Source organism: Tursiops truncatus, chromosome 20 (genome assembly GCF_011762595.2).
Source record: "Tursiops truncatus isolate mTurTru1 chromosome 20, mTurTru1.mat.Y, whole genome shotgun sequence".
Lineage (NCBI taxonomy): Eukaryota > Metazoa > Chordata > Mammalia > Artiodactyla > Delphinidae > Tursiops > Tursiops truncatus.
The window spans coordinates 46934882-46949930 of record NC_047053.1 but is presented as its reverse complement, the minus strand read 5'-3'; the positions used below and the strand labels follow the sequence as shown (position 1 = coordinate 46949930).

The window sequence follows — 15049 nt, the reverse complement described above, 5'->3', positions numbered from 1 at the left end:
GATCTATTTTGTCTGCAGGGTGAGCGCGCGGGCCATAGAACACCCTGCCTCTCGAGTCTCTCTTTTTTTTTTTTTTTTTTTTTGCGGTACGCTGGCCTCTCACTGCTATGGCCTCTCCCGTTGCGGAGCTCAGGCTCCGGACGCGCAGGCCCAGCGGCCATGGCTCACGGGCCCAGCCGCTCCGCGGCATATGGGATCCTCCCAGACTGGGGCACGAACCCGCGTCCCCTGCATCGGCAGGTGGACTCTCAACCACTGCACCACCAGGGAAGCCCGAGTCTCATTTTTTAAAGAATTTTCACCCAAGCCGTGTCGTCTGAGTCTAGCGAGGCCTCTAGAAGTAACTACCAATTTACAGCACGGACCAAAGAGAGAAGAGCGACACCACGAGGGAAAGGTAACCGCTGTAGGAATCTGATACTGATGGTTTTTTCAGACTTGGAGAGGAAAAAAGGCAGGGGTTGCTCTTCCAGACTAAGGCATGAGTCGAGGGAGGGTCCGGTTTAGGAACCCAGTAGTGAGACCCTCCCCGTGGGGTCTCCTACCCACCCTTCTGCAGCCTCTGGAGTCCAAGCCCAAGCCCATCCCTGCCAGGCTCCTGCTGGCTCTGGTTCCACCTGTCATCCTGAGATTAAGGTTAGGCCGCAGCAGCGCCCCTCCCAACATGCACATGCGCAGTCCAGGGAGACCTGACAGGACCCTGGTGCCACGGCCTGAAGATTCCAAGGTCCTGAGCACCGCCTGCTGGGCGTGTGGGGACTGTGCTCCCAGAGCCCCCTCCCCGGGGTGTGGAGGTCACACTGTCCTCTGGCTCCATCCAGGCCATGGCGTCCCAGAGCCTCGTGCCAGGGCACCCTCGCCCTGAGTCCTGGAGCTGTTTCCTCTTGTAAACGCTCCTCCAGAATCAGCCCGACTTTCCCCCAGGTGGTGAAACCCCTCATCTCTTGAGACATCATCCCAGTGAAATGCAGTTCCCAGGGCGGCCTCGGAGGGGAGCCACACGCCGTTCAAGGGCTTCAGGGCTGTTAGAAACTGTCCCGCTGGGCGGTCACATGTCACAGTCAACACTGGAATTCAGGACTCGACACCGATGACACGACCCCCATCCCTGCCAGGGGTGACGAACCCACAGATAGGCTGAAGGCTGTGGGGAGGAGTGGGCCTCCCCACTTTGGCGTCCACCCGGACCTAGCGTCTGCCCAGCACGTGCTTCCGGCCTGAGGATGGCCTTCTCTTCCTGATCCTTCGTGACCTTTGACAGCCTGCTGGCTAGGGCTTCCGGCATCTCTGCTGGGCACAGGTGCTCTGGCCCCTTCCAGAACTGTGCCGCCAAGTGCTCTCTCCTGCCATCCCTTCAGACTCCAGTTCTTGGAGGCACATGAAGCTGCCACCTCACGTCTCAAGCCTAGGGCTGCGGATGTGGTCCACTGACGGGGCCAGGCCGCTCACCACACACTGAAGTCACCTTGCAGGTCTCCCCGGCTCGCCTCCCCAAACTCACCCTGTCTTCAAGACTACTTATTGAAGGGAATTCAACCAAGTTGTGTCAGGATGCAGGAAAGATGGTCTCTGCTGCTTCTGCAGCTGCGTCACCATGAAGAAGTCACCCCATGCGGCTCTGTACTCTCCACCTGTCTTGACCTTAGACCGAGAGCTCAGCTGCACCAGTGGAGGCAGTATACAGCCTCGGCCTTGGCTTATTCCTACCCTGGTCTGGACTCAGTGGCCCTGCTCTCGAACAGGAGCATGGACAGGGTGCTGTCCCAGTCACCCAGGCCAGCATGGCCCCATGTCTGCCAAGTGTAGCTGCCAGCACAGAAGGTCGCCCACTGGTGGCCCAGTGTGCTGCTCTGGCTGGGACCCCTGGCCATACGTGCCAGCCATGGGACCCAGATGGAGGAGTGGTCTGTGGTCAGAAAGCAAAGCACTGTCCCGGGGCCCTTCCTAGCTCCCTGCATTACTGGTAATGGTGACCCCACCCAGAAGTCTGCCCAGATTCTGGGGAAGATTCGGGTTCCTTTCCCAAGGGGCTGCCAACTGGGGAGGGAAGTGGAGCTGAAAGCCAGGAGGAGAGAACAAGCGTTAACTGGGACAGAGGACCCCGAGTGTCAGGGTGTGTGGGGATGGCAGGCCGCAGCAAGAGGCCCTGCACTGCTGCTCTCACCCTAGGCTCGGGCCGCCCTGCTCTAAGAAAGTTATCTTGGCAGAAAGAGCAGGAGGGTGGTGTGACCTCCAGAGGACACGAACACTGGGTCAAGGTAAGACATTCAGGTAGAGAGAGCTGGAAACAAAGTCCCACTACAAGACCTTAACAAATGGAGTTCCAACCTGAGGGAAACTTCCACTGAGCACAGTTTGTTTGGAATTGCTTTTAGTTAAGAATGGAGGGTGGGAAGCACTGAGACCCGGCCCCCTTTCACAGAGCTTCCCTCTATGTGAGCAGTGCCCGGGGTTCATGGGGAATCAGCTTGGCCTCCAGAAGATTCCACTCCTTTTATTACTCATTTCTAGTCTTCAAGATGACACAGAAATTTCAGAAGGCGCAGGGGAAGAGTGTGACCTGAGGCCGAGGCTGGAGCTGCCACATGCCCTGGGCACCCCTGGCCAGTGGTCAGCAAGTGGCCCACTCATGGACCCCTCGGGGCAGGGTCTGGAGCTGCCCCTAGCCCCAGAGGGCAGCGAGGCACACACAGCACAAAGCAGGTGAAGGCCCCGGGCTTGCAGCGGGACGGCCTGGCATACTTGCCGGGTCACCTGCTGACCAGCCTCAGGGGTCGGGCGTGACCATCGGCCTTTCTGCCCCTTGAGAACAAAGTACAGCACGAAACCACAACCCTCTCAAACCACAGCCCTCTCAACAGATGAGCAGGTGCCAGAGGTGCAGACTCGGGAGAAGCTGCCCCGGAAGAAGGGAGAAGCAGCCTCTGCTGGCTGTGTACTCCCACCCCCGACACCTGCGGGTCTGGCACCCAGCTGAGGCTCCGAGCACGTGTCACTGTGGGGTTTGACAGTCATGGCTTATGTCTGTGGTACGGGGTCCTCTGGGTGATTCACCTCCACACCAACCACACTAACCAGACGTCAGCGGTGTGTTTTACTTTTTAAATCTCACAACCACTCGACTGGGAGACCAGAGTATGCAGAGCAGAGTTCTAGGGCAGAAGCAGTTGGACTCACAGACCTGCCCAGCCTCTGAGATTTGAAGCAGCATTTGCTGTGAAGAAGGGTGAAGGCAGAAGCATTTCCTTAGGTTTTGTATGACACTCACAGAGAACATCAATAAAGAAAGTTCAGGGTAACAATAGCCGTGTGGCTGGTGGCCAGTCACGTTTCCTGGGTCTCAGCAAGCGGCTATTTCTTCTTGAGGCCACTTTTTCTCTCGGTGGCCTCAGGGAGCTGAGTCAGCGGGAAGTGTAAGAGGAGAGAGGGATGGCAAAGCTGGTTTGGAAGCAGGGTGCAGCTGGAGAGCTGTCACACTCCACCCTGGGCCTGACTTCCAGGACTTCGCGCCCACCGTGGTCCAGGTTCGCCGGCTGACAGGGAGCACTGTGGCCTTAACGGGGCTCAGGGCTCCTCCAGGGCCCCGAGCAGCTGTTTGATCTGTTGGCCTGGGACCACTCGCAGGGCGCCCCCCGCGGCCTGGTGCAGCTGGGTCTCCAGGGCGCCGCGGAGGTCACTGACCTGCACGTCAGGCAGGGGGTTGAAGCTGATGATGACCCTGTCCTTTGGGGCTGGCCCCGCCTCTGCACGAGGAGCCACGTCCCGCCGTCTCCTCCGAAGGTCAGAGCCGGCCTGGACTTTCAGGTCCCGGTTGGGTTTGGCATTGTCTGGCTTCTGATCCCCCAGCATGGCTGGTTTGGGCCCGAGCTCAGGGTCCAGCCTCTGCTCGGGCTCTTGGATGGCGGCGTCCTCCCTGGGAGCGGGCACGTGCTCCTTCCTCGCCTCCTCATGACCGCCCTGCTGCCCGCCCTGCCCTCCGGCAGAGACAGCCTGTTGTTCCGGCTGATGTAACACGGCTTGGGCCCGAGGGGCTGCTCCCCCCGACCTGCTGGACAGGCCTCCGGGTGCCCGGTCTTGGCTTGCTTGCTGGGACTTTACCTGAGGGCCCCCAGCTGCTGCCCCCGCCCGCAGCACATCTGCCTCCTGAGCGTCTGTGCCAGCGGCTGCCTCGTCCTTTCCAGACTTCTTCCTTTCGTGGGAGCTTCCACCAAAAACATTCCGACTCTGCCAGGCGACGCCTCCAGCGCCGTGCTGCTCGGGGCTCCCGGGTGCCCTGGCAGGGTCCAGCACAGGGACCCGCTCCTGCAGGCCAGCGTCCACGCCCTCGGGCACAGCTCCCAAAGGGTGTGGTGGGGGACGCTCTGCCATCCCCATGGCGTGGGCCTCCTGCTCCTTACCTCTGGGCCCGGCCACCCCCAGCTCAGGCTGCACGTCCGCTGCAAATGAAGTCAGTCACCGGTTTAGCCACAGAAATGAACAGAAGCTACCAATGCAGGGACTAAAGAACCCAGCTTGCCAGCAATCAAGAAACACAAACCACAGCTTAAATTTGCCCAGCAGGACTCTAGGCATGGAGCCACAGACCCAACCGCGCAGGGACCCCCGGAGACTCTGGCGTTCGTGCACTAAGGGACAACCCCTCTTCCCCGAGCAGATGCAGCAACTGTCCCCTGCCCTGCAGGCCCGGCCCCCTCCCCCTGCCGCCTCCCCCGGACTTGCCGTCCTCGCCGTCCTGGCCGTCCTGCCTCTGCTGGTGGATCTCCTTATGCTGCTCTTCGATCACTGCAAGCAGCTTCTCCTGCTGGTCCAGGAGGCGCTTCTGCTGCACCTGCTGTTCCTTAATCACTTGCAACAGAACGGCATGGTCCAGCATCTCCGCCCGGCCAGCTTCTGGAGTTCGGAAAACACACGCAGTCAGAGCCTGAAGGCTGCAAAGGCGCTCTGCTGGGCAGAGGGTGACATGATGCATGCAGCAATGCCAAGGCGGCCTGTGGGCCCCTCCCCGGGACACCACCCCCGGGACACCATCCCCGGGCGTTCCTCTCCAGCCGGCTGAGCTGGTGCCCAGGCCACCCTGGGGCACAGCCATCGCCTCTCTCCAGCGACCAGACACCCTTCCTACTGCTTCACTCCCACAGTGGCTCAGGGGTTATGAGAGCCAAGAGAGAGGTCACGCGCCATAACCACAATGATGGTGATCTGGGCTGGGTGACGTGAACTATGAACTACTCTAAGAAAGAACATCGGTGCTTTAAGAAAATTTCCTCCAAGGTGTGTATTTTAAAAACAAACAGAACCATCTTCCTCTTCAGCAGAGACAAGAGCTGGGACCTCAGTGAGATGGGGGCTGTGACAGTGCTCCCACCGGCCCCACCTCCCCCAGGAAGATGGCTGCAGCTGGCACGGGAGGAGCGCCAGGTGAGCTAGGGGCAGGCCGGCTGCAGCAGGTGTGTGTAGGAGGGCCCCCCACAGACTGTGGACCAAGAGGAGGCCCCAAGGCTGGACACCTTGGGTGCGGAGAGCTCCCACTGCACTACAAACACCTCAGCGCTGGGTCAGTTCTTTACAGCCAGCAATCTGGGTTTAAGTAACTTTTACAACACAGCTTCCCGTCTTTAGACAGGAAGCTTTGAAAGATGATGTAACTGTACAGGTTGTCAGATGTAGAAGCTCAAATCCAAAGAAAGAAGAACATTTTGTGAGTGGTGAGAGCTAACACCCAGCGAGGGCCCTGAGTGCCGGGCACACGCAGATGTGCTGACGTGTCCTCCCCAACGGCAATCTGTGACCCAGTGGGCTTGGCCTTCTGTCAGGGACTGCCATGGCTTCTCCCCTGCAGAGGCCGGTGCCAGGACGTACAGGCGGGCAGGCCCATGAAGAACATGCTGAGGCCGACCACAGGGAGGACAGGCCCCTCGGCCAGCCCAGGCGCTCCAGCCCCCTGCTCCCCACCAGGCACACATCCAGACACCCTAAGGTGACCAAGATGCCTGCCTGAGAAAGCCCATGTTCCGTAGATTGGCTCGTGGCTCCGCACACCCCCTTTAGACAAGGGATGTGCACAGTGCCATCCCACAGGGTTCTAGACCAGCTCCCTTGGCCATGGCCATGCTGTCACCCTGGGTGCCCGTGGCTCATGACCACCTAATGGTCCCACGTGCTGCCAATACCGCCTGCCCCCAGGGAGGGTTCCTGAGGAGCAGGCCCCCTGCCTCACTGGCTCCTCGGAGGACCAGCCCTGGACTGAGGCTGGAGGAGGGGGGAAGTGTGCCATGTCCAGCCAGAAGCAACATGGGACAGGCGTGAAGCAGAGTGGAGGTGACAAAGTGAGCTCCCAGCCAGAGCCCCACATGTGGCTCTGGGTTCCTGCCCGGCCCACCAGGACCACGGGGACCAGGCTCGTGGATGGGATGAGAGCTGCACGGATATTAACATACGTGCAGAGCACATTAATACCAGGCCATGCACACGGTGGAAGTCACACACAGGCCCCGCCCCGTCTCTGGGGGAGTCCAGGCGCTTACAGGCTGCACCTGGCTGTCCTACGGTGGCAGTGGAGCCCCAGCAGGGCTAAGAGGGACCAGGGTGTCTGTACAAGAAGGGAGTGGGCTGGGGCATCGGGGGGACCCCCACCTGAGGGGCTGTGGCTGAGCCGGGGTGGGGGGCAGACCGTGTGTGGCTCCCGGTCTCTGCCCCATGCGCCCCATGCAAGGCGCTACTGGATGTGGGGCCCACACCATCTGCTCTCGCGTCTTTAAACCCCCCACAGACGCATTCACTGTGATGCTCCTCCCGACTCCTACCTGCCACCATCTTTCTGATTTCAGCTGTGCGTGTCCCATTGAGAGGCGTTTGGAGAAAGGCAGAATAGGAAACCATGAAAGTTCTTTTCAGGAAAGAAAAAGCCAAAGAATCAAACAGGCTTACATAACAGATTATAAGGACCGGGACCAGTAAACAGACTGAAACCAAGTAACATGTGGAATTCCCACGGCTCCCGAGCTGCAGGAAACCCCAGGACCCTTGGCTCTGCCTTCCTAGCCTTGGTGTGCAGAGGCTCGGCTGGCATCCCTGCGCAGTATTCTGGGCCAGCTATCCCGAGGCTGCAGGATCCGCTGGGAAGCAGCTCATGGGGCAGCAAGGCACGAGCATCCCATGAACCCACCCAAGTCTGCTGTACCGCCATCCCCACGCACAGATCAAGACTCCCAGAGCACAGAATGAAACACCCAGGGGCCGTTCTGTGGACACTGCTACAAAATATGGTGACACCGCAGCGACTCAGATTGGGCGGGGACCAAAGAAACCAGGATGGGTGATCATTCGCTGGGACGGCCGCCACCACCTCTAGCGCAGGGGCAGTGCCCAACCAGGTGGGCCCACGAGGAGGGTAGTCAAAAGCCAAGAGCTGGGAGCACCCCAAAATGGGCATGAAGGTATGGAGGAGGATGCAGAGCAAGTTTTGTTCACTGGAGAGAAAAGACGAGCTTTTGCTTTGGGACAGGTGCTGGGTCTTCACTGCAGGTGGACACAAATGTCCCCCCTCCCCCACCCCTGCCCCAGCTAAGACGAAGGGGTGGGAGCCGCTGCCACAGGGTTGGGGGGAGAGCTAAGACAGCAGTGAGTCACCAGCCCTCCCACCCTCACTAATGCCCCCACACTGGGCCGACTTGTTGGAAATATTAACATATCTATTTTGAAATGAGATCCAAATGGTAACAGAAAGTCACGTGACAGTGAAAGGTTATTTTAAAAAGGGAGAGAAAAGGAGGTAGAAAACGTTCCTAGAAAGGTGAAAAAGGAGCAGAAAAGGTTGTTAGTGGGCACGGGAGCTATTTAAGATCTTTCCTCAGCAGGAAACTGGCAAGTGTAGAGGCTGAGGCCCTGGAAAGGCCCCCAAGACAACGGGCACCTGTGGCTCCTTCCCTACATCACTCCGCTTCTGGAAGGAAGGGGCAGGTGTCTCCAGGCCCCCAGAGGATGCAGAGAGAAAGTGAAGGCCTTACCCTCCAGCTTGCTGCCCGCGTGGTCCCCGGCGTGGTCCCCGCCCTGTCCCTCCAAGGTCCTCTGCTCTCGAGGCTCTGCCTGCAGCACTGCCCTTGGGCCTGGCTTCTCCTCCGGGAGGGGAGCCTTCCCACCTGCACACACGGCAAAAACTCAGGAGGCTGGCAGGAGACTCAGAAGAACGTAGAGAAGGGACAAGAGAAGGAGGCAGAGGTTTCCTAAAATCACCCTCCACGTCGCCCCTCCCTCCCCTGTGGCAGTGTATACTCAACCCGATGAGTACCAGGGAGGTAATAAAAGATATTTAACATGTCACAGGCTGGCGGCAGGGAGCCAGTGTTAACTACCTTCGCCAATTAACACGCAGGGACCGTCCTCAGCAGCTCTGAGACGGCACTTAACCATGCACCACCCACCCGGTCAGGCGTGCGCCGCACCCCCGTGTGTGTGCCCAGGCACCCCGTGTGTGCCCAGACACACAGGACTGGCTCAGCACCTGACGTTTACGGGTCTGGCAAACAAGCGTGTGACAGATTGATCAGGAGAGCTGCCAAGCCCCCGACAGCTGCAGAAGGGCTGCTGCACGCACGTGCCAATCTTGCGAGAAAAGACAGGCAGTAGGACAGAAGTGAGGACGGTCAGCTTCTGCCCCCTCCGCAGCCTCTCCCAGGCCCCACATGGAAGGAGCCCACACCCACCGTGCTCGTTCTTCTCCACCAGCTTGCCCATGGCCCCCACGGCATGGCCGGGCAGCAGGGCACCGTCTGCTATGGCCCCTGCACCTGCCACCAGGACGTCCTGCCCCTCAGGGAGCACTGCCTGGGGCCCTGGATGCGCACCCCTGTCGACCAGCCCCAGGTCCTCCTTCAGGGGCTCAACGGCTGGCTGACCATTTTCTTCTGGAACCTTCTGGGGATCTTTAGGAAGACCACCCGCTGCCTCCAAAGCCTGGTCCTGTCTGGGTCTCTCTCGTTCTGAATCCAGCAGTGGTAGCACCATCTGACCCTTGCCCCCCAGGGCCCTTTCATCCACACGTTTGGACGGATGCTCCTTCTCCAGTCCTTCTGGGTCTTGACCTTCGTCCACCACCACCTTGTCGTGAGGGACTGGGGGTTCATGGCGGTGGGCCTCGCCCAGAGGTACCGCAACTCCTGGAAGGAGACGGCCGAGGTGGGGGAGTGGGTGGGGGTGGGGTGGGTGGGGTGGCCTGGCCTTCCCTCCCAGGGTGGCCTTCCCTCTCCAGGCCTGTGAACTGAGTTCGTTCCCGACCAACCACGTGGCTGATGTCCAGCTGAGGTCCCTCCCCCGTGGACACCACCCCCCAACCCCCGCCCGGGCCGTCACAGCACCTTGACCAGGGCGATCCAGCTGTGCCTCCTCCTGCTTCTCCTTGGCGTCTTCCCTTGGGGGCACATTCACAGGGCCCTTAATCTGGGCCTGCTCCATCTCATCTTTCTCATTTGGTAGCTTCGGCTTATCTCGGCTGTCCTCGGCCACGTCCACAATTGGATTCTGGCCTGTAAGCACGGCACAGATAATTGAGCGGTATTTCCACATGGCCACACCGCCAATCAGCACGGCAACTGGGCAGTTTTCCCTGGATTGTAATCACATTTCCCAGTCGAATGGCAGAGCCTAAGCAATTATATTATTTCCTGTTCAATCATTAGCACCTAAGTAGTATAGAAACCTGTCATTTTTCATGTGTGTTCGTAACAAAAATATGTCAAAATACAATTTACACCTAACTGGGTGCAGAAGAGCGACATCCTGCATAAGCCTGGCCATCACCACCAGGTGGCAGCACGAACCCAGCGTTTGAGGCCTGGGGACAGCCATCCTGCCCAAGCGCAACCAACCCCTTGCTGTAGGCCAAGGGGGGAGGGGAGGACGAGGGATGCTTAAGGAAAATGCCTGAGGGAGGTTGATTTGCAATTCTGTCAACTTGTTGCTGCAGAAGTGAAAATTCCTATCAAAAGGAAGGTGAGAAAGAGGTGTAGCCCACAAAGCTGGACCCTCTTGCCTCCCACACATGCCTGCATCCCACAAGCCATCTCATCCTCCAGCAGGTCCAACAGCTCACCTGCACAGTCACCCCGGGTCCTCGGGGAGAGGTGCACGAGGATGGCCCGCCGAACTGGGCCAAAATGGAGCCTATTAGGAAACTCTCTCCATTAACAAAACCACTTTCTACCTGTTAGGCAAACGTGGCAGAAACTAAAAAACTATCTGGGGAAAAAACTATCTGGGGAAAAAACACGTGTAAAAAGAATCGTTTCGGGGCTTCCCTGGTGGCGCAGTGGTTAAGAATCCGCCTGCCAATGCAGGGGACACGGGTTTGAGCCCTGGTCCGGGAAGATCCCACATGCCGCGAAGCAACTAAGTTCGTGCACCACAACTACTGAGCCTGCGCTCTAGAGCCCGCGAGCCACAATTACTGAAGCCTGTGCACCTAGAACCTGTGCTCCGCAACGAGAAGCCACTGTAATGAGAAGCCCACGCACCGCAACGAAGTGGTCCCCGCTCATGGCAGCTAAAGAAAGCCCGCACACAGCAACGAAGACCCAACGCAGCCAAAAATAAAAATAAATAAATAAATAAATAAGAATCATTTCATCCCAGAGGCCTAAAGCAACTGGTTTCCCCCTTCAGGGCACAAGCTGCCTGCAAAAGGGGAGGCGGAATCCCGAAAGGGCCTCTGGGGGGATTCACAACAGTCCTGTTCAGGTGGGCCTGCTCCCTCCCCCAAAGGAGGAGAAGGGACCAGGCTGACCTGCCATGCTGGCCGGGGGCACCTTCAGCAGCTGAGGTTTAGTGTCCAAACTGTAGGGGGGATCGTGCTGGGCAGGAGCCAGACTCGGGACTCCACAGTTCCATCAAGCAGCTGATTCTAATAAGCATGTGGCTCTTCGCCACACCACAGTTAACACCCCCATCCCCAGCCCGCAGAGAGCCCTGTGCTCAAAATCAAGAGGTGTCTATCCAGCGGATCACAAAGTGAAGAAAGGGGGCCGGGAAGGGAAGGAAGAACACAACAAAACAGAAAACCACTCCATTACGTCATAAGAACAAGTCATGTTCTCAGCAAGGAACAAAACCTGTTGGTCGTCAGGCAAAGGAACGACCTGGAGACTCAGGTGTGCAAGGGGCACAGAGTGCACAGCGCAGCCACCCTGCCTGCAGCGGCCGGGCCTCCGACACTTCACAGCTGTCCTTGGCAATGGACATAGCGCTTCCTAAAAGGAACGGAGCTCCTCATGAGGACAGTTTGCCAGCAATGCCTCTGGGCCACAGTAAAACTAACACAGAACTTCCTAATTAGTAACTGAAAACCAGCCCACACTCCGTCTGCCCTGCAGCTAGGCTCTGGAATGAGGCGCCCGCGGTGGCACAGACAGGAAATCGCCCGTGCGGTCATCGGTCATCACCCCAGGGAAGGACGAAGGCTGCCAGGCCGACCCTGGACCGTTTCTCCTCCTGGAGGCGGCAGTGGGTCAGCAGGGGGTGGCCAGCAGAGGGCGCCTCGGCCTGGAAGGGCCTCCTCTCATTCTCAAGGTCATGGCCTCTGCTCCCCAAAGTGGAAACCACACAGACATGCGCCATGCCTGCCTCATTCTGCCAGGCGGTAGAGTATCCCGACATGCACGGCCTCATCCCACACTCAGACCCTCCTGATGGTGCTTCTGGCCAGGAGCTCCCAAGACACACAGGCCGATGGACAGTCACCCATCAGACTCTCCTTCCCATGTCCAGTGCAGGCGCCAGGTGGTTCTGTAACTGGCTTAGGGAGACAGGGGACCAAAGGCCATAGACACCTGCAGTTCTAAAATCTGGGTATGTGTGTCAGGTTGCAGGTGCGACGTCCTGAGTAGGCCTGTCCACGGCAACGAGAATCTGCCTTCAAGGCTGGTTCCACCTTGGAAGACAGGGTCTGGGCTGGGGGCTCCTCTTTGTCGACTCTCCCCTGCAGGACCCCATTCTGAGTCCAGGGGCGTCTCTTTCTGTATCTTGTGATCAGTAAAGATGGAAGCAGTCCTCTCTGACTGCCAAGCACAAAAATGAAGTGACTTTCAAAATCACACCTGAGTCCCATAGATGGAGTCCCTGTTGACTGGAGGGGAACCCCAAGTTCAGGAGACACACGGGACCCCAGGGCCATGCGGAGAGCAGGAGCAGCCACCAACGCTCCTTTAAAAGGCCAGACGCTGCTCCTGAGTAACTTTCCTGACAGCCTTCGAAGTGCCCGCCTCGCTGCTGCCCTGAGAAGGTTTTACTTGTTACCCCCAACTCTTCTCGGCAGGCAGCAAGAGAAACGCTGACTATGACACCCTTTTGAATGTGCAGGAATCCCAATGGGCCCCTGACCCAAAGTCCTAGCCGGGTGGCCCGGTGGCCCCATCTGGCTCACCGTCACAGCTCTCCTGCAGACAGGCACGTCTGCCCGCGGGCAGCAGGTGGAGGGGGCATGGGCCGGTCACTCGGGGCTGGACATGGGAGGCAGCACCCCTCCCGCCCCCAAGGAGTCCTTCTGGGTTCAGCCGCGGCTGGCGTGGTTATCTTAGCACCGGTGAAATAAGCTCACAGCCTTGTCCTGACAAACGGGCAGAAAAACTGAAGCCACTCGGCAGAGCGGTGTTAATAGCCCCTTCTCTGCAGGGCACAGGGAGAGCTGTGGGGACCAAGGAGAGAAGGCAGGCGTGGAGCCGGGCCTCCCCGTGGGCATGCCGGCATCTGTCACAGGAGTTTGGACGCTTTCCTGTCTGTGTGCACCAGCAGCTGGCGCAGCAGCACAAGGGACGCATCCTCGGAAGAACAATTAGGTAGGAGCTTGTGGGGGGCAAGCTCCCGCTCAGGTCACCTGTGTCCCCACACGAACGGATTGCTGCCCACAGGCCCCGTCCTGGCCCTTCCTCTTCTTCCCCATCCAGCAGAAGCCGGGCCGTGTCCCTGATGGGGAAAGGGATGAGTTGTGTAATGGGTGTGGCCAAGGCGGCCCCCAAACACCAAGAGAAGCTGCAGGCTGGGCGGGAGAGGAAGAAAGGGGACAAGGCCACATTCAAAGGAGGAGCTGAGAGTATCACCAACTCTGAACCCACCCGCCAGAGCCTTGAGCAGGCCATGAGCCTCAGGTGAGCAGCCTCGTAGCCTTTCCTAAAGGGCTCGGCCACCTCTTCTGTCCACACCAGGTGCGTCCTGGGCTCTGCACTTGCTAAGAGTGACAGGCTGGGGGTGGCCAGTCCCGCATGTCCCCAGGAGAGCAGGATTCCCCCAGTCCTAAGGCCAGCTCGGGCTCTAAGGAAAGTTCATACCATTTTGGCCTCTTCGACATCTAAGAGGCCAGTAAACCCACCTCACACGCTGATGGGCAGACGTCTGCAGGGCACGTGGCCAAGGCCCCACGGGCCCAGCTCTGCTTCAACGAGGCAACCCATCAATGACGGGGAGGCCGGGGGCAAGAAACACGGAGACTGAGTTAAACAAACGGCATGTGGTTCCAAGAGAGGCCATGTGTTTGTTACAGACTCGTGGAAGAAATGGAAACCAGATGTGGCCGCGGCAGCTCCAGGTGAGCCGGGGGCCTGCCTCCACGACAGGATGCAGCTGCTCGTGCAGGCCGTGGGCTGGAGGCTGCACAGCGCCGTGGGGACAGGTAGCCCAGTGCCGACTATGTCAACTGATGCCGAGAAGCCCTACTGGGCGGGCCCACAGCCAGCTGAGATGCGAAACTGGTGTCCGAGTCTAGTTCTGCTGGAGGTGCCCTTAAAGCACACAGGGCCAGGACACCCGAGAGTGAGGGACCCAGTGGGGCTGTCAACAGGGGTGGAGGAGCAACACCTATCTCCCTCTTCAAGGAGGCTTTTTTCCCATCCAAAGTACTGAATCCATGCAACTTGCTGTGGGATGCCCAGGCAGCTTATTATTTTAATTTTTATAAATTTATTTATTTTATTTATTTATTTTTGGCGGAATTGGGTCTTCGTTGCTGCATGTGGGCTTTCTCTAGTTGTGGCAAGCAGGGGCTACTCTTTGCTGCGGTGCGCGGGCTTCTCATTGGGGTGGCTTCTCTTGTTCTGAAGCACAGGCTCTAGAGCGCAGGCTCAGTAGTTGTGGCACACGGGCTTAGTTGCTCCGCAGCATGTGGGATCTTCCCGGATCAGGGCGCAAGCTCGTGTCCCCTGCATTGGCAGGCGGATTCTTAACCACTGTGCCACCAGGGAAGCCCTCTTCTTTATTTTTGAATATTTATTTATTTATTTGGCTGCGCCAGGTCTTAGTTGTGGCATGCGGGATCTTTGTTGCCGCATGTGGGATCTTCGTTGCGGCATGAGGGATCTTTTAGTTGTGGCATGTGGGATCTTTAGTTGTGGCATGTAGGGTCTTTTAGTTGCAGCATGAGGGATCTAGTTCCCTGACCAGGGATCGAACCTGGGTCCCCTGCATTGGGAGCGAGGAGTCTTAACCACTGGACCACCAGGCAAGTCCCCCAGGCAGCTTCTGACCACTCTGATTAACTTCTCTGCTGAGCCCCGCTATTCCCAGGGGTCCTCTCTGCAGGGGACCCCCAAAGGGAGAGTCTTCTAGCCGGCTCTCGCCATCCCAGGAAGGCAGAGGAGAGCATGCCCAGCTACTCTGGGCTCAGAGCTCCCCCAAAAGAGCCCCAGGATAGACTGTTCTGCAGGAAGTTGGTGTGGGGTGCTGGCACTGCAGGGCCTTTCTGAGCACAGGGAGGTAAGGCTGGAACAGAGACAGCAACACATCCAAGAGCCCCATACCTCCAACTGCGGGTAGCCCAGCCCTGCAAGCACCCAGCACGCTTGCCTCCCTGGACAGCCCTTGGGACCTTTCCTTTTGTCAATCACAGTAGCTGAGGAGACCAGGGCTCCTCTGGGCTTCTTAGCCATCACCACTCAAAGGGACCTGGAATCCACCAGCAACCAGCACTGCTCCCCCAGAGGGGAATGCCAGGCAGGCAGCCTGGGGAATCTCAATCCAAGCCAGGGGTTTCTTTGCAGGGAAGGTAAGCAGACACGCACACACCATTAGT

At 58.6% G+C, this 15049-nt stretch overlaps 1 protein-coding gene across 10 annotated transcripts in view; it reads right to left on the bottom strand.

Annotated features, from left to right (window-relative positions):
• Nucleotides 1–2478: 2478 nt before the first annotated feature.
• Nucleotides 2479–15049, bottom strand: part of SLC38A10 (solute carrier family 38 member 10) — a 42342-nt gene continuing 29771 nt past the window's right edge. For 4 of the 10 annotated variants that reach the window (XM_073797365.1, XM_073797366.1, XM_073797367.1 and 1 more), the window contains 6 exons: nt 9354–9521; nt 8703–9155; nt 8007–8138; nt 6804–6827; nt 4720–4890; nt 2479–4436 (listed from right to left, as the gene is read on the bottom strand). In XM_073797365.1, coding sequence (XP_073653466.1) covers nt 3565–4436; nt 4720–4890; nt 6804–6827; nt 8007–8138; nt 8703–9155; nt 9354–9521 — 1820 coding nt within the window. In that variant the 3' untranslated portion in view covers nt 2479–3564. The remainder of the gene's footprint in view (nt 4437–4719; nt 4891–6803; nt 6828–8006; nt 8139–8702; nt 9156–9353; nt 9522–15049) is intronic. The other 6 variants (XM_019940725.3, XM_019940727.3, XM_019940731.3 and 3 more) reach the window with 4 other exon arrangements.